We start from the raw sequence: 24,767 nt of genomic DNA, 5'->3' as shown, positions 1-24,767 counted from the left end.
CACAGGACCCCACTCCCAGACAGTGCGAGCACCCACAGGACCCCACTGCCAGATAGTGCGAGCACCCATTGAACTGGCTCCCAGTCAGAGTGCACTGGTATTTGTGAGAAATGTCACTGCAAGTATTTTAAAACGGAACTGATTTCAGGGTTTTAAGATCATAAATTCTCCCACTTTGGGGAATCATTGTTTAATAAAGCGGAATCTTTCCTACATTTCGATCGAATTCGAGGTTATCTTCAGCACTTACAGCCAGTCACAAAAAAAAGTAACTCAAATAAACTTACCGACCACTGAGAAAGATAAAGGAGTGTTTACAAAATGTGGTGAACTGTGTCTGTACTATTTTAGATTCCATTTTATTATATTCTACAATAAAATATGAAGATTATGCTTCTACATATTGCACAAAGATGATGTTTTGAAAGAGAAAGTATTAAATAAAAATATTTTGTACATTTTCAGATCTCTATTTTATAACATCACTCTTTAGAAAGATTTCACTCAAACTTTGTCCCTGTTATCTGTGACACCAATTAAAACCAGTGAAGGAATTAATCTGGGAATCAGAAATAGTGACAGCAATTTCTAAGCTTCAAATTTTGACCTCGAGAGGAGAAAAAGAGAAAGGTTCAGAATGATGTAGTGGAGCTGACAGCTTTTTGAGGGCTGCAGGAAACTGAAGAAAAATGCTTGGCCCTTTCACTAGAAAATGACATGGAGTGACCTGATTGAGATAACACAGTGTGGAGCTGGAAGAACACAGCAGGCCAGGCAGCATCAGAGGAGCAGGAAAGCTGACGTTTCCAGTCGGGACTCTTCTTCAGAAAAGATGGGGAAGGCGGGGGGTGGGTGGTGGTGGTGGGAAGGGAGCTGGGAGATAAATAGAGAGAGGAGGGGTGGGGATGGGGAAGGTAGGTGGGATGGTGATAGGTGAGTGCAGGTTGGGAGTGGTGGGAGAGAAGATGGACAGGTTGTGTCAGGTCAAGGAGGGGGAGGATGAGAGGGAGAGTTGGACATGGGATGAGGCCGGGGGTGGGGAGATTTTGAAACTGGTAAAGTCCACATTGAGACCATTGGTATGTAGGCTCCCAAGGCAGAATATGAGGTGCTTCTCCTCCAGTTTCCGGGTGGTGTCATTGTGACGTTGGAGGAGGCCCAGGATGGACATGTCGTCCAGGGAGTGGGAGGGGGAATTAGAATGGTTTGCAGCTGGAAGGTGTTGTCGTTTTTTGCAAATAGAGCGCAGATGCTCTACAAAACAGTCTCCGAGCCTCTGCTTGGTCTCACCGATGTAGAGGTAGCTACATTGGGAGCAGCAGATGCAATAGACCATATTCAGAAGATTAGGCAGCAGCAATAGAGAGGGAAAGTGTTGACTTTTCATTAGAACTGGTTACCTGACTTGCTCAGTATTCCCAGTATTTTCTGTTGTTATTATCACATTGCTGCTCGTGGGAATTTACTGTTTACAATTTTCTTGTTTCCTTGTTATATTCACTGCTGGGATGTCGCTGGCTAGGCCCAGCATTTGTTGCCCGTCCCTAGTTGCCCCTTGAGAAGGTGGGGGTGAGCTGTCTTCTTGAACCGCTGCAGTCCATGTGTTGTAGGTTGACCCACAAAGCCCTTAGGGAGAGAATTTCAAGATTGTGACCCAGCAGTGAAGGAACGGTGATACATTTCCAAATCAGGAAGGTGAGTGGATTGGAGGGGAACTTGCAGGGGGTGGTGTTCCCATGTGTCTGCTGTCCTTGTCCTTCTAGATGGAAGTGGTAAAGGGTTTGGAAGGTGCTGTTTGTGCTTACTGGATTTTTGCACTGCATAACCTATTTTGAGATGACATGCTCTTCCTCAGTCTCTTTCACTGCAACTCTTTGCATCTTTCTCTCGCGCTCTGTCCCTCCCCATCGTGGGTCTGTTTGCCCGCTGTATGACTCTTTGGTCTAACCAGTCCATGCTAACCATGTTCCTAAATGAAACTAGTTCCACCTGCCTGTGCTTGGCCCATATCCCTCTAAACTTTCCTATTTATGGACTTATTCAAATGCCTTTTAAATGTTGTAATTGTACCTGCATCCACCACTTCCTCTGGCAGCTCATTCCAGACACGCACCACCCTCTGCGTAAAAAAAGTTGCCCCTTAAATCCCTTTTAAGTCTTTCCCCTCTCACCTATGCACCTAGTTTTGGACTCCCCTCCATCCAGGGGAAAAGATCTTTGTTATTCACCTTATCCAAGCCCCTCATCACTTTGATAAACCTCTCTGAGTTCACCAGTCTCTCTGCTTCTATCCTTGTCCTCTCTGGCAGTGGCTCACATTCTCTCCACTGGTTCTGGGGCAATGGCTATGCTGCCATTCCTCTCCCGCCCACCTGGTGGCACCATAGGGGGAGGCGTTCAGTCACGGTGTGGACCATCTTGGCGCCGCTCGCCAGCTCACTGTCTCCGTGGAACCGGCCCGCGGAACACTGCCGTAAAGCGGATTCAACCCGCGGCGCCCAATTCCCGATTTACATCAAACCTGCGACCCGTTTAGATTTATCTAAACCAAAGCGCGGAGAGAAACACAGCTCAGGCCTTGCGCCCGTCTACAGGTTTGTTATTTAAAGCGACTTAATCCGACGGCGATATTCACGACATTGTCGTGGTGTGGACCCGAACCTCCTACACGGTGGCGTGGCAGAAAGTCGCTGCCCAATTTATGTGCCTCTTTTAACGAATTATTGGGGCCCCCAGGAGCCGCTGGAGAATTATCTCCTGAGTCTGAGTGGAAAACGTGACAATAACAGGGCACTGTCTTGCGACTGACTTTATGGCAGCGTTGTTGCACCCGTCTGCGGCAACGTGGCAGCTCCGTTTTACGGCACCTTACGACGACATTCCCGTGCCGGAGTGCGGCAGTTTGTAGAAACAGATGTTTTTGACGGAGGAAGGGTCACCGGACCCGAAACGTTACCTCAGAATTTTTTTTTCTTCACAGATGCTGCCAGACCTGCTGAGCTTTTCCAGCGACTTCTGTTTTTGTTCCTGATTCATGACACCTGCTGTTCCCGGTCTTTACGGCAGTTTGCGGCCGTGTGGCGACGGTTTGGACGCTTTACGGCATTTCGCCCCGGGTGGCGGCCCGGTTTACGGCACTTTACGACAGCGTTGGGGCGCAGTTTACGGCCGTGTGGAGGTCCGGTTTACGGCAGTTTATGACGGTGTGGGGTACCGGTTTACGGCAGCGTGGCGGTCCAGTTTACGACAGTGTGGCGGCCGGTGTCGGTGTTTGTGAAGTTTCTCGTATCCGGTGCCATCGGCGGTGGCGGAGCCGGAGAATCGGGTAATCGGCGGGGGCCTGGCCCCGGGGGGGAACCGAGACTCCGACAAACCGGGGATTGTCCGCGGGGGACGGACCGGAACCGGGAAAATACCGGCTTCGGCCCGAAGCCTCGGGCCTGGCCCTCATCCTGCGTTTGTCTAGCGCCTAAGGCGGGCATTGAGTTATGATGCGTACTGGCCATTGCATTTATATAGCCACCTGAGCGGTGTCAGTGCTGGAACAGCTCAGGTTGCTGTTTGTAGAGGGACAGGAGCAGGTAGATTCTCCTTTGGTGTCCAGTGAGAAGGTAATGAACAGAGTTTTCCCCGTTTTTTACCCGGGGGCTGCTGATTTGGGCACAGGCCCAACCTCCGCCACCCCCGGGTGAATTCCCCATCTCTGCTCACAAAGAGTTAGCCGTGGGGTTCACTGACCCTCTACCTGAGAGACCCGGGGGAATGGGCGGCAGCATCTCCAACTGTACGCCCCCCCCCCCCCCACCACACACCCAGATGGCCAATGGGTCTGGATTGGGGCCCGAACCCCCAGTCTTCAGCTGTGAGTCTTGCCCAATGAGCCCCAACTCATTGTTGGACATTGAAGTGACACCGGTCAGACTAGGCGCGGTGTGTCTGACAGAGTATCCTCACAGGAAGTGGGTGTCACTGAATGAACCTGAGATTGTTGCCCATTCCCAGTTACCCCGGGAATAGATCTCGGACCTCCAAACAGTCAGGGAGAGATAGAAAAGCTGATATGTGGGCAGATTTCACAGAAGCGTAAAAATAACGGGGTAATTACAATAGGGAATGTCAACTTTGTCAATATTAACTGGGATAGATGAAGTGTGAAAGTCTTGGAGAGGGTGAAATATCTAATATCAATCCAGACGAGCTTTTCTTTGAAGCCAGCATGTGCAAAGTCTGACAATAGAGGGGATGCTGCTGGTGTTAGTCTTAGGGAATGAAACCAGGCATGTCAGTGATTAGTGAGTTAACTCAGTAAAATATAAAGTAGATGCAAAAGGATAAAGACGGACTAGAAATAAACATTGAATTGGAGGAAGGCGGATTTTAATCTGAAAACACAGGACCTGGCCAAAGTGGTGTGGGAGCATCAGTTTGTCGGAAATCTACACCACGGCAGTGGAAGCCTTTCAAAAAGGACAAAGTATGCAGGACCATCATGTTCCCGAAAAGGTGAAATCCAGAGAATCCTGGATATCGAGGAAGGTATGGGATTAGATGAGGAAAAAAGGAAGCTAATGAAAGATGCAAAGGGCTCAAAACACCAGAAGCCCTAGAGGAGAATAGAAAGTGCAGAGGGTTATTTAAAAAGAAATTAGGAAAGCAAAGAGCGAGTGTGGAAAAAGTCACTGGTGGGTTCAGTAAAAGACAGTACAAATGTATTTTGTAAATATTTGGACAACCAGAAAAGCCGTGGGGCCCTTTAGGGAGGAAAGTGGCAATTGGTTTAAGGAGACTGAAGATGTAGCAGAAGTTTTAAATGAGTCTGGGTCTGTATTCACTGTAGAGAAGGATGATGTAGATGTAGGAATCTGGGTAGAGGTCTGTGATATCCTTGAGCGAATCACAACTGAGAGGAAAGAGGTATTAAAGGCTTAAAATTGAGTAGATTCTTAGGGCCAGAAGAGAACAGGGTATTCCAGGCTGTTGTGGGAGGAAATTGCAGGGTCTCCGATATTAATTTTCAAATCCTTCCCCCTGGCTAAGGGAGAGGTCCCAGACAACTAGAGAATAATGTGGTACCATTATTTAAGAAAGGTGGTATAGATAAATCGGAGATCTATAGGCCACCTTGAGTCTAACACAAGTAGTAGGGAAACTCTTGTAAAAATAATTTGGGGACAGAATTAAACTCTACTTGGAGAGGCAAGGATTCACCAAGGATGGTGAGCATGACTTTGTTTCGGGGGAGATCATGCCTTATAGATTTGATTCAGTATTTTGTGGAGGTGACTAGATGTGCGTATGAGGGTTGTGCAGTGAATGTAGTCTACATGGACTTTGGTAAGGCTTTTGCCAAGGTCTCACATGGGAGACTGGTCAATAAAGTGGGATCCAGGACAGTTTGGCAAGTTGGATCTAGAATTGACTTAGCAGCAGGAGGCAGGGTGTGATAGTTGACAGTTATTTTTGTGACTAGAAGCTTATATCCAGTGGTGAATGCAAGGCTTGGTGCTGGGTCCTTTACTGTTTGTACAGCGTATTAATGATCTAGACATGAATGTAGGAGGTTTAATTGGTAGGTTTGCAGATGACACAAAAATTGGTGGCATAGTAAATAGCAAAGAGGTAAGCATTATAGTACATAATTATATTGACAGGTTGGTCATCTGGGCTGAATTATGGCGATTGGAATTTAATCCTGAAAAGTGTGAGGTGATACCTTTTGGGAAGACTAACAAGGCAAGGGAGTATACGAAAAATGGTGAGACCCTAGGAGGTGCAGAGGATCAGAGGTACCCTGGTGTATGTGTCCACAGATCCTTGAAGGCAACACATGGTTCAGGTGGTTAAATATTGGGATATTTGCTTTTGTTAGTCAAGGCATTGGAGGTTATGATGGAGCTGTGTAGGATATGAGTTAGGCCTCAGCTGGAGCACTCTGTGCAATTCTGGTCCCCATACAATTGGAAGGATGTGATTGCCCTGGAGTGGATGCAGAGGAGATCCACCAGGATGTTGCCTGGGCTGGAGGGATGCAGTGAAGCAGAGAGACTGGATAGGTTTGGGCTGTTTTCCTTAGAGCGCAGAAGGCTGGGGCGGGGGGGTGAAATCTGACAGATATACAAAATTATAAAGGGCATTGATAGCGTGAGTAATCGGCGTCACGGTTTTAGAGGAAGGAGCCAGATGTTTAGAGGGGATTAAAGAAAAAATGTTTTGTCCAAGAGGGTGCTGGAGATCTGGACCTCACTGCCTGAAAAGGTGGCAAAGGCAGGAAGCATCACAACATTCAAGAAGTGTTTCGCACTTGAAATGCCATAGCATACGAGGTCATGGGCTGAGTGCTGGAAAATGGGGCGAGAGCAGATTGGTGTTTGATGACCAACGTGGAGGTGATGAGGCCTTATATGTAACTCTTTCAGGTGGTAGTGAGCTGCTTTTGTGAATGGCTGCGGCTCCCTCAGCTCTCAGCCTCCTGCGATTTATATGTTGTTTGGGTGTCTCTTTGCAGCTGGTTGTAGAAGATGGCACGATTCCTGACCCCTGTGATCCAGGATAATCCGTTCGGATGGGGACCATGCGCAGTCCCAGAGCAGTTCAAGGACATGCCATACCAGCCGTTCAGTAAGGGGGACCGGCTGGGAAAGGTGAGACTGCTTCCGGAGTCCAGTGGCTTGTGAATAGTGAGTGAAGGTCAAGATAAGCGTCTGATTTTTTTAGTTTTATGAATCTGCTCTTATTCCCTGCCCTGCTTTCAGCTTCACAATCTAAACCAAAGAAAAGCTCCCAATGTTGACAAAGGCTGCTTCAACTAGCAAATCCTGTGTGCCGATGCCTATGGGTAGCCTGGGGCATGGAAGGAACGGTAGAATCGTCATGGGGGTGGACACGGGAGCTGAGTGTGAGGTGGAGTGTGATGGGGCATGTTGTGTGAAGAGTGTATTGCAACTGGACAACCCACTCATGGATAAATACTGGAGCTTTGTGTGTTTCCCTGAATGAGCTGAGTGTTGACTTTGGGAGTGTTTGATCAAGGTGTTCAAATACCCCTCAATCAGTCTCACTTCCCCACGAATGTGCAAAATTTGAGTGTGTGGCTGGTTGTAGTTTACAGTTGGAAAATACTCTCGTTTACTTCCTCTAAGCATATGTAACAATTTATATTTCCAGGTTGCTGATTGGACAGGAGCAACATATCAGGATAAGCGGTACACCAGTAAGTAGCAGTGTGCTTGATGGACAATGTTAGTTGGCTGTGGAGAGCATCACGACAGAACCTAACTAATGTCCTGACTTCGCCCATCACTGACTTTGTGTAGAAGTTTGTTCTTGTCACTCTGGAGCAGGAATCCTGGCTCCTCCAACCTACACCTGATTGACCTGCTCATTGTATTGTAGCTGCTCAGCATGCATTCATTCTGTCACCTTCTGAGGGTCGGTGTGCATGCACGCTTGTGTCAGGCAGAGTCCACTGCCTGTGTGTTTTGGTGAGCTCCAGGGAGTGTCTGTCTGTAGAGAAACATAGAAAATAGGATCAACAGTAGGCCATTTGGCCCATCAAGCATGATCACCTATCTCAAAACCATTCTCTTGCTCTCTCCCTGAACTCCTTGACATGTTTAATGTCAGAAATCTATCTATTTGGTGACTTAGTTTCTGCAGTTGTCTTTAGGATCAAATTCCACAGGTTCATCACTGAGTGAAGAGCTTTGTCCTCATCACTGTGTTAAATGATCTGCGCTGTATCCTGAGAGCCTGAACACTTGTTCTAGACCACTGCATCTAAAGCCAGGTGCTGCATCATCACAGCATTCAGTCTGTCCAGCTCTGTCAACATGCTATACATTTCAATGAGATCCTATCTCGTTCTGCTAAACCCAAGTGAATACTTGGGTCCAGTTAACCCAATCTCTTCTTGTATGACAAACCTGCCATCCCAGGAATCAGTTTGGTGAATCTTTGCTGAATTCTTCCTGTGGCAAGTACGTCCTTCCTCGTGTAAGGAGACCAAAACTGTACATAATACTTCAGGAATGCTGTCACAAAGGCCTACTGCAGTTACAGTAAGGTATCTATGCTCCTGTACTCAAACCTTTTGCAATGAAGGCCAACATACTATTTATCCTAATGTCTTGCTGGGACTGTTGTGATATCACTTGGGTCTCTTTGTACATCAACATTTCTTAGTCTCACTGCTTAAATAATACTCTGTTTTGTTTCTCCCATTGAGGGGGATAACTTGTGGGACTGGTTTATTTTGGGATTATGTTTGGCATGGACTGGTTGGACCGAAGGGTCTGTTTCCATGCTGTCTGACTCTATGACTCTAACTTCGCACTTATCCACTTATATTGAATCTGCCATAATTTTTCCCACCCACTCAACATTTCTAACTTTTTCTGAAGCCTCCTTACGTCCTCCTCACTACTTGTAGGTCCTCCTAGTTTTGAGTCATCAACAACCTTTGAAATACTTCATTTTATTCACTTAATCAAAACATTGAAATGTGTTATGAATAGTTGGGATCTGAATGCTGATCCCATTTGTACCCAGCTGGTCATGACTTTCCATTCCAAAAGTTAATATTTATTCCTAATCTGTCTTTACTGTCTACCAACCAATCCTTAAATCATATCAGTAAAATACTACTAGTCCCATATGTTTTGATTTTGCACATTAACTTCTCATGCAAAATTTATCAAAAGCTTCCTGAATGTCCAAGTACACAACACCAGTTGGTTCTCCTTTATCAATTCTACTAGTTATGTCCTTTTCATAAATGAATGTTGTTTAGTCTAAGTGTCTTGTTATTGCATCGTTTATAATGAGCTCTAGCATTTCGCTACTCCTGATGTCGGCCTAAATGGTCTGTAATTCCCTGTTTTCTCCTTCCCACTTTTTTTTTTTTTTTTTTTTTTTTTTTAAAATAGTGGGGTTACACTTTTCAGCCTCTAACTTGCCTGGACTGTTGCAGAATCTGTTTAATGAAATGACCATCGTCCTATCTACTATCTCCACGGCAACCTCAGTTTGTTAGATTATCAGACCTCAGGGATTTATCAGCTCTCAGTCCCATTAATTACTCTTATTACCTTTTTAAAAAATAATACTAACAATTTCTTTCAATTCCTTCTTCCGATTAGACCCTTGCTTTGCTACTATCTGTTTCTGTCTCCACAGATGCTGCCAGAACTGCTGGGTTCCTCTAGCACTTTTTGTTTCAGATTTCCAGCATCCACAGTTCTTATGTTGTACTTCTGGGAAGTTATCCGTGTCACCTTCAGTGAATGCAAGTCTACAATTGTTGTTTAATTGCTCTACCGCTTCCATGATTTCCATTATTAATTTCCCTGTTTCAGACTGTAACGAGCCTACATTTGTCTTCAGTAGCCATTTGTCTTTTTAGATTGTTATAGAGACTCTAACATTCCATGTTCCTTGCAAGTTTAGCCCCATACACTCTTTCTTCCCTTTAGATCAATCTTTTGTGCCTCTTTGTTGAATTCTAAATTGCTCCTGGTCCTCGAGCTTGTTACTTTTTAGACTTTATATGACTCCTTTTTTAATTTGATATTGTTCTTAATTTCTTTGTGGAGGTGCAGGTGTTGGACTGGGGTGGACAAAGTCAGAAGTCTGTCAACACCAACAGGTTTATTTGAAATCGCTTTGACCGCTTCACCTGACGAAGGAGCAGTGCCCCAAAAGCTTATGATTTCAAACAAACCTGTTGGGACTGTAACCTGGTGTCACATGAATTCTGTCCAAAATTTCTTTGTTAGCCATGTCTGGGCCATTTTTCTTGTATTTTCGCACCAGAAAGCGATATAAAGTGTTGCAATGTCTGTATTCTTGTGCCAGACGTTGTCTGCGTGAGCCATCACGCATTGTGGCTCCTGACCAATATTGATCCCTTGATCAGTGTCACTTAAAGTCAGTTGTCTAGTTATTAACAGATGGCTGTTTTTGGGAGCTTGCTGTGCTCAAATTAGCTGCTGTGTTTCTTGCATTGCGACAGTGACTACACTTTGAAATGTATTTCAATGACCGTGAAGTGCTTGGAGACTTTCTGAGGTTGTGAAAGGTGCTGTAAGAATTTGCCCTTTCTCATGTCTATGGACGCCTTGCAGCTTCTCTGTGTCTGGTGACGGGCTGTCTCTGTGTTTCCCTCCCACAGATAAGTACTCCTCCCAGTTTGGTGGCGGCAGTCAGTACGCCTACTTCCACGAGGAAGATGAGAGCAGCTTCCAGCTTGTCGACACAGCCCGCACACAGAAGACTGCCTACCAGAGGAACCGTATGCGATTTGCTCAGGTATGTGCAGGGGCTCTGCGTGTAGTTAGCAGAGCGAGGCTGTGTTTCTCGACATTTCATGTGCAGATAAGGATGAAGTCATGTGGAGACCAGCAACACTGCAGCCTCTCCCTGAGCCGGTCCAACCTTCAAACACAAAAGTAAAAATAGGAAGTGTTGAGAAAGTCTATCAGTGACTGTGGACAGAAACATTTCCGCACTATGATCTTTCACGAGAGCTGTTTGTGATGGAGCAGGGCTTAAGAGTACCAAGCCAGTGATGTTTTGTGTTATTGCTGACATCTGGTTGTGCTTAGTGTTTATATAGCTTTTGGTTAGACTGTCCAGATTGCTGTGTGTCAACCAGGTTTATAACAAAGTTTGGGTGCTCTGTGTAGGATCACTGAGCAGGGAGACCCATTCAGCAGAATTGCTTTACTAAACTCTTGCCCTACGTGTTTTATGAGGGCTGCGGGGAAGTTTCACAGATTAATCCGACCCTCTGTCTGCAGTTTGTAGAAATGTTACAAACTGTGCAAGTAAAATGGTTCTTTTTTTGTTTTGGACGCACATCCTGCGGTTCACTCAGTGAAGTTTAACATCGCTTTCACTTTTTGCAGCAGAGAAACATGCGACGTGAGAAAGATCGGCGCCAGCTGCTGCAGTTTAACATGCAGACTCTTCCGAAAAGTGCCAAGCAGAAGGAGAGGTGAGGGAACCATTACAGCAATTGTCTGTCCAACTCCGTCTATTGCTGTCCTGCTCTCCCTTCGAGAAGGTGCTGGCTCTCTCACTGGGATCCTTCAGGATGCTCTCATTTTGTTATAGATTAGGCCGTTGTTTGATGCTTGGGAAGATGGTTTGGCCGACGTGGCTCCAGACCCACAGCAATATGGTTGATTCTCAACTGCCCTGAGATGATTTGAGTAAACCTCTCGGCCCAAGGGCAATGAAAAATAGGTAACAGATGCCAGCCTTGCCAGCAATCTCCACGTCCCATCAAGGAATAAAGAATAAACGTTGGCAAAAATCTGTAAAGCCCATCAGCACTGCCTCCACCTGACACTGAAATCCACTGCTTTTCACCTTTACTAGCTTCATCCCCGCCTCCTTGTCCTGTCTGACTTTTCTCCCACCCTATCCACTTCACTATCTACCTGCTGTCACCTCCCCGCCACCATTTATTTCAGAGTCCCGTTCCCCTCTCCCATTTCTGAAAAAGGGTCCTGACCGGAAATGTCAGCTTTCCTGCTCCTCTGATGCTGCCTGACCTGCTGTGTTCCTCCAGCTCCACACTGTGTTATCTCTGACTCCAGCATCGGCAGGTCTTACTATCACTGAAATTCACTGACCAGGTTGAGTCAGCAACTCAGTTTCAGATGTTTGCCACTCGTGGTCCCCTTCAGCATCTTCCAAATTCTTGTTTTGAATCCAGCCCCAGCCAGAATAGGGAAAGCTGTAACCTCAATCCCACTTACCCTCGTTATTAACATACTTTGACGAGGAGGGAATGTTTTTCCATTGGATTGTTGGGAAATGCCATGCAAGTGCCATGGAAGGGCATTCCCCAGAATATCCCAGTCTTGTTTCCGTGCCTGATTAACGTAAAGTGTCTTCACTGTGGGAGGGGGTGGGGGAGGACGAGGTCCACGACTTCCCAGGCTTCAGTGCATCACCCAGTGCTGGTTTCAGATGGAAACCTGTGGGTGTTGAGTGTTTGATTATGAATTATGGGTCGCATTATTGGTGGATGTTCTGGGCACCAAGCTACCACTGGACAGCATGTTCACCAATCGGAAAAAATTTTAACCGTGTGACTTGAACAAGTTCTGATTCCCGGTTCCATTCCAGGGACCGCTTACGTTTGCAGAAGAAATTTCAGAAGCAGTTTGGTGTACGACAGAAATGGGACCAGAAGAACCAGGTCAGAATGTTTAAACTTCATGTGCACTGTCCCAGTCTGTCAGCAAAATGCACTGATTGTCAGAGGGTGGATGGACAAGGCCTTTAACCTGCTTCATTGTGGGCCTGTGTGCGTGCATGTGCGTGTTCCACATGTTCTGTATGCATTGCTTAGTTAGGATGATGTGCTGGGGCAATTGGGATCTGATGCCACTGTCCAATCTGGCTCAGATGCAGTATTATTGTCTGATGACGTTCAGAGCTGTAAACAGCCTATAAATGGCTCAGGGTAATGGAGTGGGGTCTAGAATAGCTTTGAAAGGAGGTGGTATTGGAGACAGAGGCATGGGGAATTGCATTAAGGCAATAATTTATTGGGGAACAGAGGATATGGCACAGGACTGTGTGGAAGCGTAGTGATAATGGATAGCTTTCTCAAGGGACTAAAGTAGACAGTGGCTCCTTTTAGAGACCTGCAGGCTTCTGTGTTTTACTGTGTTGTCGAGCGACATTCTGTACTTCCTCCAAGCTCCGGTATCCCCACAATTTGTCATTCTGTCGATTTTTGAGCATTGTTTTTCTGACAATCTTCTTGTGAGGCATCTTAGATAATTTAAAAATATTAATGAGGCAATATAATTACTGCTCATTCTGGAGTATGTTGTCAGTACAAGGGATAAAGGAAGGTTTTTGCAGAGCTGAATTCTAGCAATGTCCTGGTGAACTTTTTTATTTAAGATGTTTTGTTAGTGGAAGTGAAATGTGAGATTTTCCAGCCAGCCTTGTTTTAACTTTGGTGACCATGGATGAGTAATGCACCAGTAACTGTCTGTGCTGGGGTTGCTGACACATTCCCTACTCTACTTCCAGCTGAAGCCAAGAGATTCCTCTGTTGAGGTGCGCAGTGACTGGGAGGTGAAAGAAGAGATGGACTTCCCTCGGCTGATGAAGATGAGGTACATGGAAGTGGCTGAACCCAGCGACATGTGAGTATTTTCAAAATAGATATCTTGTCTTTCCCTGCCTCCCCCAGTGTCACTACGTCCTCTCCCGCCCTTCCCTGACTAATAGAGGCAGCCAGGTTACTTTGCCATTGCAGCTCTTGCCCAGTCACTGCGACCCTGACTCCTCATGCAGTATGGTCTGTGGAAAACACTTTTTCAGTTCTTGACGCTCCCTGTGGGCAAAACTAGCTGTTCCCGTTTTGTTGCTGCCCCAGTTTGAGTTCCCAATCCCCAAGTTCAGGGCAGTACTGTAGGAGTGCTGCTGTCTTTTCAGGCAAGACCCCCTCTGCCCCGCTTCAAAGAGGAGTTTTGTGGGTCTCCCCAGTGTTTATCTCTCAGTCTGTGCCACTGAAACCAATCTGGTCACAGTCTCACTGCTGTTTTCCCTGCTCCTGTTCTCAGAGAGTGCTGTGGTACACTGGAGTACTATGACAAGGCCTTCGACCGAATCACCACACGCAATGAGAAACCACTGCGCAGCATCAAGAGGATTTTCCACACTGTCACCACCACCGACGATCCCGTCATCCGGAAGGTGAGCTCACAGATTGGATCTGGTCAAAGAGGGCCGGGTGAGTGCAGGAGGGGCAGCAATATCCCAGGACCTGTTAACCAGGGTTCAGGACAAGCTGCGGTGAGTGACAGTTTTCCTAGCTGGACTGGAAATGATTGGCAGTTTCCTGTCAGTCACCAGGAGACTAGGATGGGTTCTCGGCACAGCATTGTTTTTAAACCGTTTGTGAGATGTGGATGCCTCTGTGTGGGCCAGCATTTATTGCCCATACTTGATACCTATTGAGAAGGTGGGGGTGAGCTGCCTTCTTGACCCACTGCAGTCCATGTGCTGTGTGGTGGCCCACAATGCCCTTAGGGAGGAAATTCCAGGATTTTGACCCAGCGACACTGAAAGAGCAGCAATATATTTCCAAATCACGATGGTGAGCGGCTTAGAGGGCAACTTGAGTAACCTACCTCTTGACTCCTCAAAGCCTGTCCACCATCTACAAGACACAAGTCAGGAGTGTGATGGAATACTCCCCACTTGTCTGGATGAGTGCAGCTCCAACAACACTCAAGAAGCTTGACACCATCCAGGACAAAACAGCCCGTTGATTGGCACCACATCCACAAGCATCCACTCCCTCCACCACCGACGCTCAGTAGCAGCAGTGTGTACTATCTACAAGATGCACTGCAGAAATTCACCAAAGATCCTCAGACAGCACCTTCCAAACCCTTGACCACTTCCACCTAGAAGGAGGAGGACGAGGTTGTTGGACTTGTCTTCACAGATGCTGCCTGAGTTGTTGAATGTGCTTCAGAAACTCCGCAAATTTGGCAGCACCTGCAGAGAGAGAGAAATAGAGTTAACGTTTCCGTTCTGGTATGATAGTTCACTGTTCTTTGTGTGTGTTTCTGAATGTCACCTTGCCTGGTATTTGACATGGGTACACCTCCCTGTCCAGTTCATTGAGTCACTGGGCAGTCATCCTTGTGTTATTTGTCCACTGGATGTTTGAGACCCTGATTAAAATGAGCATTTATTGCAGTATGCTCCAAGTAGGTGACAGCAGAGCAACCGTTTACACCACTCCCCGCGGTGGTGACCCTCATCCCCACAGTGGTGTTAGCGGTGGAATTCCTGGATCCATTTATTAAGGCCAGGTGACAGTATTACCTGATCAGGTGAGGTACAATGTGACTCCGAAGGGAATTAGTCATGGAGCTGTACAGCACAGAAACAGACCCTTCAGTCCAACTTGTCCATGCCGACCAGATATCTAAATTAACCTAGTCCTAATTGGCAGCATTTGGCCCGTGTCCCTCTTAAACCCTTCCTATTCATATACCCATCCAGATGCCTTTTAAATGTTGTAATTGTACCAGCCTTCATCACTTCCTCTGGCAGCTCATTCCATACACGCACCACCCTCTGTGTGGAAAAAATTGCCCCTTAGGTCCCTTTTATATCTTTCACCTCTCACTTCTTCAAACCTATACCCTCTAGTTTTGGACTCCCTACCCTGGGGAAAAAGACCTTGGCTATTCCCCCTCTCCATGCCCCCTATGATTGTATAAACCTCTATAAGGTCACCCCCTCAGCTTATTCAGCCTCTCCCTGTAGCTCAAGGAGGTGCCAAGTGATTTTGCTGCACGTGTTTTCAAGGCTCTTATGCTGCTTAAGAGTACTCTTGTCACAAAGCTATAATTAATTTGCCAGTCAAATCCTTTAATGCTGTTTAATCCGACATAACTCCATGTCCCAAAGTGGAGTTTAAGGTGTTGATTATTCCTGTTTTATTTTACCCGTCTGTCAAATGTTTGGAATGAGCCACTGATTTGGTTTTATTGTTTGCTCGTTTACAGCTGGCCAAGTCTCAGGGCAATGTATTTGCGACCGATGCCATCTTGGCCACTCTGATGTGCTGCACCAGGTCAGTCTACTCGTGGGACATCATCGTGCAGCGGGTCGGATCCAAACTCTTCTTCGATAAACGTGACCACTCCGACTTTGGTAAGGAGGAAACTGCCAGGTGCAGCACTGCGGCAGGCATTGCTTCTCAGACACACCCCCCAACACAGACACCCCGCCCCCCCACCCCCCCCCCACCCACACTCCCCCCACACACACACTCCACCCACACACACACACACACACCCACACCTCCTCTCTCAACATTTACAACGTCCTTTTTGCTTTATTCATTCTTGGCATAGTGTCATGGGTGCTTATTGCCTGCCTCTAAATGCCCAGAGGGCAGTTAAGAGTCAACCACATTGCTGTGGGTCTGGTGGCACATGTAGGCCAGACCAAGAAAGGATGGCAGTTTCCTTCCCTAAAGGACCAGCTGGGTTTTTGCAACAATTCACTGTGGTTACATGGTTACTGTTAGACCAGCTTTTTAATCCAGAGTTTTTGAATTTGAATTCAAATTTCAATATACCATTGTAGGATTTGAACACCTGACCTCAGAACATTGGCCTGTGGCTCTGGATTACTAGCCCAGTGATATTACTATTAATCCATCTCCCTTCGCGCACACTTTTTTTAATGTCTGGCTGCAGGCCCTGTGGCTGCTTGTAAATTTACTGTCTTTTATATCATGCAGACCTCCTGACAGTCAGCGAAACCGCCAATGAACCACCTCAAGATGAAGGGAATTCTTTCAATTCTCCCCGAAATCTGGCCATGGAGGCCACTTACATCAACCACAACTTCTCTCAGCAATGCCTGAAGATGGTGAGAAAAGGGACATCAAACGATGTAAGTGACTGGTCTATGTGATACCAAAGGTGCTGAAGTTTTAGGAAGCACTGGCTAGGCCTCAGCCAGAATACTGTGTTCAGTTTATTGCTGGCAATCACTGCCATAAGTACCTGACAGCATAATGAATGCCCTTTTTGTTTTGAGCCTAAGAAACGTACTGCAGTGTCCTCTGAGATATGGCAGAGTGGGGAAAGGTGAGAGTCAGAATTTTGAGGGATGGGGGTGCTGAATTGAATCCAGGTTTTCAAGATATGAAGAGGAACAGAAACGGGAGATACAAAAAAGTACTGTCTCTGCTGGTTGCTGAGTTTAGGACTGTGGGAGGGTGGGTATGGTAGTCATATTACTGGACTAGCAGTATAAACCTCAGGCCAATATTCTGGGATAGGGATTTGAATCACTCCTTGGCAAATGGTGAAATTAGCATTCCGTAAAATCTGGAATAGAGACTTGGCCTAATGATGACCATGTACCACTGAGGATTGACATAAAAAACCCATCTAGTTCACTAATGTCCTTCAGAGAAGGAACTCCTCCATCCTTACCTGTTCTGGCCTAAATGTGACTCCAGTCCCAGAGCAATTTAGTTAACTCTTAAGTGCTCTCTGGATGAGTGAGGATGGGCAGTAAATGCTGACCTAGCCAGTGACGCCCACGTTTCATGAGCAAATTAAAGGAAAAGTGTAAAAATTATCCAGAATTCACACGTGACAACTGATGCTGGATCAGTTGTTAATTTTAAATCTGAGCTTCATAATACTCTTAGTGAAAAGTATTGGAGGGCTATGTATCCAAAATGGGTATTTAGATAAGGTCAGAGATCAGCCCAGATGTCATTGAATGGGGAGAACAAAGTTTTTAGTGACCCTGAGGGACAGGAACAGTTATGCAGAGTTGGTGAGAGAAGCCAAATATTTCATTTTATTTCTTAAACTGGTGTTGCCAATCAATCAGATATAATTTAAAAATATATGCAGGCAGGAAGAAGCTATTGTGCATGCCATTCCCACTTAATTCTCTAGAAACTAAATATTGCTCATCAAGTATCTGTTTGAAGATTGTCTATTTTGTCTACACTGTAATGCATGAGGGTCACAGTTATTAATGTAAATAAATAATGTAAAGTGCTTTAGGGTGTTCTGACAGGCACAATAAAGTCTGACAATATAAATAACACTGTTTTTTGTGCCTTTGTTTCTAAGTTCTATGGATTCTATGTAATCTCCTGTTTGATTTTTGACCTGCGAAAGCTTTCCCAACTTTTGGAAGGTGGGGAACAGGTTATCAAGTGGAGCTGGGATCCTTTGGTAACGTGCGGTGACAACAGGGCGGCTCGCTGTAGCTGGTTAACGTATTGCCTCTTGGGTATGAGAGTTTTTCTGCAGTAATTTCAGCTGCTATTCACGTTCTCTGTGTCTCCCTCTCTTCCTTAGGGCGTCGAGAAGTACAAGTTCCCAAATCCAAACCCTTTTGTAGAAGACGACGTGGATAAGAACGAGGTGGCTTCAGTGGGATACAGGTGGGTGAGAGTGAGTGTTCACTCGCGGACCTGTGAGCTTGTGATCTACTGGATCTGAATCTTGTGATGAGTAACCACATGAAGAATGGCTTGGGCAAGTGACTTCACACAACACAATGTGGCTGACAGAACCTGCATCGGGTCCTCTAGAGTTTTGCATTTAGACCCATAAAATGCATGAGGGTCACAATAATTAGATGTAATGCATAGAACCATAATTTTGCATGCCCCTGAAATTTGGCAGGAAGTTACAAAAGGAATTTTACAGAACAGAAACAAGTCATTTGGTCCATGAGGTCTGTGCTGTACATTAAGGGGCAAAGTATCCCTAGCTGTTGATGCATGGGGCAATGGTGCCCTGGGTGCAGACAGCACCACGAGCTGGTCACGACTGGTTCCTCGGAATGAATAGCTCCCAAGACATTCACTGGCTGGTATCCACCGCCCTCTGCTAGTACTCCCCCATAAATACATTTCCCCCTGTTTTTTGGGGCGCGGGCATTGCTGGCATTTACTGTCCAGCCCATGTCATCCCGAGGAGAGGGTGGTGAAGCTGCTTTGTGAGTTGTTCCAGTTTAGTGAAATTTGTCTGGCTGTTTCTGAGGGCAGTTAAGAGTCAACCTGAGTTGGTGTGTAACTCCCATTACAGTGGCCTTAGACTGTGTAAGGAGGGCTGGTTCCTTTCCCTAGAGCTTTACAAAAAGGACAGCCTGACAGCTTAATGATACTTTCACTGATCCTAGCACTGTGTTTCCACATTTAAAAGTACAGTTTGAGTCACATACTCAAGTTACAATGGTGAGATTTGACCTCTCGTTTCCTGGATCATTTCTCCAGTGATGTCACTGTACCCTGAGCTGCTTTAATTCTCTAATGCTGATGTGGCAGTGTCCCTCCCTCCCTCACACTTTTCCCTTTGACTGGCCTCTGCAGGTATCGGCGGTGGAAGCTGGGTGAAGACATTGACCTGATCGTGCGATGTGAGCACGATGGTGTCATGACGGGCGCCAACGGTGAAGTGTCCTTCATCAACATCAAGACTCTGAACGAGTGGGACTCTCGGGTACGCCCTGAGCTACTGCACAGGAGCAGGATCTGCACCTCATTCCTTAGAGTCAGATATCGGAGCTCTTTAACCGTTGCACAACGATGGTTTGAACAAAAACTGCTGTCCCCAGAGTGTGTCAGTGTTTATTGGAGGGTGTGCGGGGAATGTGTCGGCGTTTATAGGTGGGGACAGAGCATGTCAGTATTTACTGATGTTCTATATTGATGGTTTGGGACCCCAGGAGCCTGCTGGTATTGACAGTTTGTTGTAAGTGGGGATGGGATTGACTTGACACTAACCAAGAATTGGAACTGTGGGGTTCATTGGTGGCTGTCTGCAGCCTTTGGTTCCTGTCTTGACTGTGAGTGACTGACCCTCGTGTTCCTGTTAACAATGGGATGGGGTCCCCCTGCCTTTCTGTAAGAGACTGAATTCCTGTTTCTCTGTAGTACTGTAACGGCGTGGACTGGCGTCAGAAGCTGGACTCACAGAGGGGAGCTGTCCTCGCCACGGAGTTGAAGAATAACAGCTACAAGCTAGCTCGATGGACCTGCTGTGCCCTGCTGGCTGGATCAGAATATCTCAAACTTGGGTAAGGAATGAGGTTTTGGAACCGAACAGAGAAAGGTAGAAAGAACCTGAGATTTCCAAGAGTCCTAAATGTAAGTAGAGCAAGATGCATGAGTTTCAACTGACCTGTTTTATTGTTGAGCTTCTTGTCTAAGGTCATTTCACTTTGTTGTTACTGTACGTCCGAGTCTCAGCTCACTGGGGGCACTCTCGCCTCTGGGACAACATTGTGGGGCCAAGCTACATCCAGACTCTAGATACACACTGAAGCAGGACCACACTGTCTGAGGAGCAGTGCAGACTGACTACTGACCTGGTGGGGTTATTACTGAGGGAACATGCCATTCTCTCAGGGTGGGGGGGAGCTGGGGCTCTGCACAATGTTGTGGGGGGTTGGTTGGTCAGGCTTGGGGAATGCCACACTGTTGTGGGAGCTCAAGAGTTGTGTGTGTGTGTGGGAGAAGTAGGGTCAGTGGTGATAAACCCAAGATTCTGTCAGTTGTGTTGGATATATGCAGGAAACTTCCAAGATGCTGTCAAAAGAAGACCAAGGGAGTTTCTGGTCCTGTGGCAGGATATTGAATATCCTTTGCTCCTTATTCTCTTTATCTCACACTTCTTCTTCGTCTTGTCACTTTTGCTTTTCTGAACTCTGACCTTCCTCGTTCATGTTAAAATTGTCTTGCCATGTTCATAAGTTCATTCTCAACCTTTTGTTTTTTCTCCCCCTTCTTCTATAATTCACAATTTGGAGCTACTTCAATGCCCCTTCAATGTCACTTGGTTAAAATCCTGCACCTATGGCCCTAACAGCACTGTGGGAGGACCGGCCTGACATGGACAGTAGCAATTCAAGATATTGGCTTATCACTGTCTCCTCATGGGGGCGTTAGGGATAGCAACAAATGCTGGTCCAGCCAGCAACATCCACATTCCATGAATGAACCCCTTTTCAAAAAAAAAAGGCTCTTAAAATACCGGCAAAAGTAGGACACTGGGGCTGACACTGTCAACAGCTGAGCTCTCTGACTCAGTTGCTGCACAGTGCATCAGAACAGCGTCCAACAGTGGAAGGGAAGGCCATTAGCCATCGAGACCAATCTCTCTGTCTCTCTGTGTAAAGGTATGTGTCCCGATTCCACATCAAGGACTCGTCTCGTCACGTGATTCTGGGCACCCAGCAGTTCAAGCCCAACGAGTTTGCCAGTCAGATTAACCTGAGCATGGAGAATGCCTGGGGTATCCTGCGCTGTGTCATTGACATCTGCATGAAACTGGATGAGGGCAAATACCTGATTCTGAAAGACCCTAACAAGGTGAGCTCCGTGCGTCTGTCTGTCTGTGTGCGGTAGTTATGGATCAGGTAGCAAGCTGACTTCAGCTCAGAGCAGGGCACAGTGCGCACAATGCAGGGGAATGTTTGAGGACAATCTATAGGTAAAGGGAATAAAGAATATGATGGGATGAGATGAGGTAGGGCTGAGAGCTGACCTGTGCATGGACTCATTTTGCTGAACAACATTCCAGTAAATTTCATTTAATGTGTTTTCTACTGGAAGTGTCTGCAGATTCAGAGCTTCTTCATTAAAATGGCTTAAAAAGCTCTGGGCACAGGAACCGCTTCTCCATTTCAGTGGAAACTCAATACTGGAGGTGATTGGATCTGGTTGTGTGCTGTTGGTTAACATTTGATGCAGTTTCTCCTCAACAAACTCTATACATAACAACTGGAACATGGAGCTGGAATGTAAGCTGTGAATTCAGGAGCTGGAGGTCAGCAGTTGAGGGCAGTTTAAAAACCGAAAGAACTGCCGATGCTGTAAATCGGGAACAAAAACAGAAGTTGCTGGAGAAGCTCAGCAGGTCTCGCAGCATCTGTGAAGAAGAAATCAGAGCTAACATTTCTGGTCTGGTGACCCTTCCTCAACTGATGGTAGCTAGGAAAACGTCAGTTTATATGCAGAAAATAGGCAGGAGGGTGAGGTAGAGTGTAAACAATAGGGTAAAGGATAGAGCGCAAAGAGAGAGAATTGCAGTTGGATAGACAAAGGAGTTGATGACGATCTGGTTAGGAGGGTGAATAGTTGTTAACGGGGACTGTTAGTCACTAACAATAGGTAGTGTGTACTGGCAGGCTATGTGATAACAAAGCCTGGTGTGTGGGGTAGGGGGCTGGGACATGGGAGAGTTTAGGCCCTAAAATTGAACTCGATATTGAGTCCGGAGGGCTGCAGGGTCCCCATGCGGAAAATGAGGTGTTGTTCTTCCAGCTTACGTTGAGCTTCGCTGGAACACTGCAGCAAACCAGAGACAGAGATGTTGGCCAGGGAGCAGGGTGGTACATTGAAGTGGCAGGCAACAGGTAGTTCAGGGTCTTTTTTGCGAGTAGAACGTAGGTGTTGTGTGAAGTGGTCACCCAGTCTATGTTTTGTTTCCCTAGTGTAGAGGAGACCACATTGTGAGCAGCGAATGCAGTAGACTAGATTCTGGGAAGTGGAGGTGAAGTGTTGCTTCACCTGGAAACTATGTTTGGGCCCTTGGATAAATGGGCAGGTGCCGTAGGGCTGTCGGTGGGGAGGGGCAGGTGTTGGTGTTGGGAGTGAAGGAACCGTGGCCAGGGTGTCCTGGAGGGAACGGTCCCTGCAGAAGGTGATCAAGGGAGGGGAGGGGAGTATGTGTCTGGAGGTGGCAGAAATGGGGCCTGATGATCTTCTGGATGTGGATGCTGGTGGGATGGTAGGTGATCATAAGGGGAACCCTATCGCTGTTGTAGGAGGGAAGAGAAGGAAGTGCAGGAGATGGGTCAGACCTGGTTGAGGGCCCTGTCACATTTTGGAGGCTCCCTTGTCGAAATTGGCCTCATCTGAACATGTGCGACGGAGACTGAGGAACTGAGAGAATGGGATGGAGTCTTTACAGTAAGCAGGGTGTGAGGGTGTATAGTCCAGGTAGCTGTGGGAGTCGGTGGGTTTATAGTAGATATTAGTGGTCAGCCTATCCCCAGAAATGGAAACAGATGTTGAGGAAAGGAAGGGAGGAGTCAGATCAGGTGAAAGCACAGTCAGGGTGGAAATTGGAAGCAAAATCGATGAACTTTCTCTATTCTAGATGAGCGAGGAAGCAGCACTGATGATATCATCGGTTTTTGGAGAAAGAGTTGTGGGTTGGGTGTCGAAATATGACTGGAACATGGTTCATTGATTTGTTTGTTGTTTGTTTGGGAGAGGCAGATGATTAATTCACTTGAAGGATAACAGAAAACTTGCAGTGAATTATTTTTGGCAATAGCCTATAAATAATTGGAGTTACTGCTGCTCCCATGTGTGTTGGTGATGTGTGCCCATGTGGATGCTAGTGCTATCACTGGGTCACATTTACTTTGCTTCACTTGGTGCCTGTTTGTTGCTGAACCTGCCTTTCTGTCTCTGTCCTTTTTCTACAGCAAGTGATTCGTGTCTATAGCCTCCCTGACGGTACCTTTAGCTCTGAAGAAGAAGACGAGGAGGAGGAGGATGAGGATGACGAAGAGGAAGATGGCACACAGTGATGCAAAGCTTTGATAGTCGCACAGTTGTGTAGGTCATGTCTTGCCAGCACTACATTCAAAGTTTTACCCATCATGTAGCAAGGCAAGCGATGAATACAAGCAACTCGTACACTCACTCAAAACAAAACAGTTCTGAAATGCTACCTTCGATGTTTTTAACCAAAACCCTAACATCTGTTGGTGTAGCTGTTGTGCTTCTCTGGTCCAACTTCACAATTGGCATCCTTGTAGATGAGTGTTACAGTGTGTGCGTGCTCTGTCACGCTCTCTCGTTCTGTCCTTCCTCCCTCTACATTCTCTTTCTTTCTCTCACACCTCTCTGTCCATTCCCATTTTACAGTAACAACAACCACCACCCCCCCCCCCCCCGGCTACTCTAGGCTTCTAACATCTGAGAGTCTATTTGAGGTCAGTTATTGAGGTACACACTGGGGACTTAATAGAGCTTCTGCTTACTCCCAGGCTGTGGAATCCCTAGTCGTCTTGGAGTTGTGCTTCCTACAAATTAATCTCCCACAGCTGCTTCCCATTGGCCTGTACTTGAAAAATAGTTGAAGACACTTGATCGATCTGAGACTGAGCATATGGCAAGCTTGTGTGTCATGGGGTTTAAATTTGAGCCCTGACAGATGCATTTTCATGAAACTATAGGTAGGAGAATGCAGAATATTCTGAAATGGTGTGCGGAAGGACGTGTTTAATATCCTACAAAGTAAGCTTAGGGCAGATATAGGGGCGAAGAATCAGATCTGTTGGATCAGGGTGCTGTAGATACAACGACAGATGTGCTTAAAATTCAAGATGGGTGCAGGACTGGCAGTGACACCACTTAATGGGAAGATTTGAAAGGTGTTCCAGAATGAGTTCATTCTGTCAGATTTTGAAGCTGTTGGGCAGGGTTTGGGGTAGGGGGGGAACAGGGTCTGAGTCTATGTACAATTAAAAATTACAATAAAATGTTCCATTTTGAAGATTTTGTTTTCCAATTGTTTGGGACAGTACAATGTAAAGGAGATTGATTGCACACTCCCTTCTGTTTGTGGCACTGCCTCTTCGTGCTCAATAGAGCAAGTATCTAGTAGGTATGGGATCCGAATCTTCCACAGTTGAATAGCTGCCTAATTCTCCCTGTCATGCAGCCAGCTCAATGGTGCCAGTGAGATCTGAAACTCCTGAGAGTCAAAACCAGAATCTACAAAGTACAAGTCAGGAGTGTGATGCACTTGCTTGGATGGATGCAGCTCCAACAACACTCAAGAATCTCAGTGCCACATCCTCCACCTTCAGCACTACCGACACTCAGTAGCACAGTGCTCGCTGTCTGCAAGACAAGCTGCAGAAATTCACCAAATCCTTATACAACAGGGAGATAATGGCCTGGCGCTATTATCGCTGGACTGTTAATCCACAGACTCGGGTAACGTTCCAAGGACTCTGGTTCAAATCCCAGTACGGCAGGTGGTGGAATTTAGTAAAATATCTCGAATTGAGAGTCTAATGATGATCGTGAATCCATTGCCAATTGTTGGACACAAAAAACCCACCAGGCTCAATATCCTTTAGGGAAGGAAACTGCCATCCTTACCTGGTCTGGCTTACATGTGACTCCAGACCCACAGCAATGT

At 46.4% G+C, this 24,767-nt stretch overlaps 1 protein-coding gene across 2 annotated transcripts; it reads left to right on the top strand.

Annotated features, from left to right (window-relative positions):
* The first annotated feature begins 2,479 nt into the window (after positions 1-2,479).
* On the top strand, positions 2,480-24,115 carry eif3d (eukaryotic translation initiation factor 3, subunit D). Of its 2 annotated transcripts, none has more exons than XM_020521304.2 (15): positions 2,480-2,594; positions 6,506-6,641; positions 7,165-7,210; positions 10,169-10,305; positions 10,905-10,993; positions 12,136-12,208; positions 13,057-13,172; positions 13,593-13,725; positions 15,558-15,705; positions 16,301-16,455; positions 17,892-17,977; positions 18,911-19,040; positions 19,475-19,617; positions 20,719-20,911; positions 23,038-24,115. In XM_020521304.2, the coding sequence occupies exons 2-15, from the start codon at positions 6,519-6,521 to the stop codon at positions 23,140-23,142; spliced, it is 1,677 nt and encodes a 558-aa protein (XP_020376893.1). In that variant the 5' UTR covers positions 2,480-2,594; positions 6,506-6,518; the 3' UTR covers positions 23,143-24,115. The 2 variants fall into 2 exon arrangements, with proteins under 2 accessions (XP_020376893.1, XP_020376894.1); XM_020521305.2 differs by lacking the exon at positions 2,480-2,594 and adding an exon at positions 3,046-3,325.
* The last annotated feature ends 652 nt before the right edge of the window (positions 24,116-24,767 follow it).

Source organism: Rhincodon typus, chromosome 37 (assembly GCF_021869965.1).
Source record: "Rhincodon typus isolate 14 chromosome 37, sRhiTyp1.1, whole genome shotgun sequence".
Lineage (NCBI taxonomy): Eukaryota > Metazoa > Chordata > Chondrichthyes > Orectolobiformes > Rhincodontidae > Rhincodon > Rhincodon typus.
The sequence above is the reverse complement of the archived record's forward strand: the minus strand, read 5'-3'. Positions and strand labels throughout refer to the sequence as shown.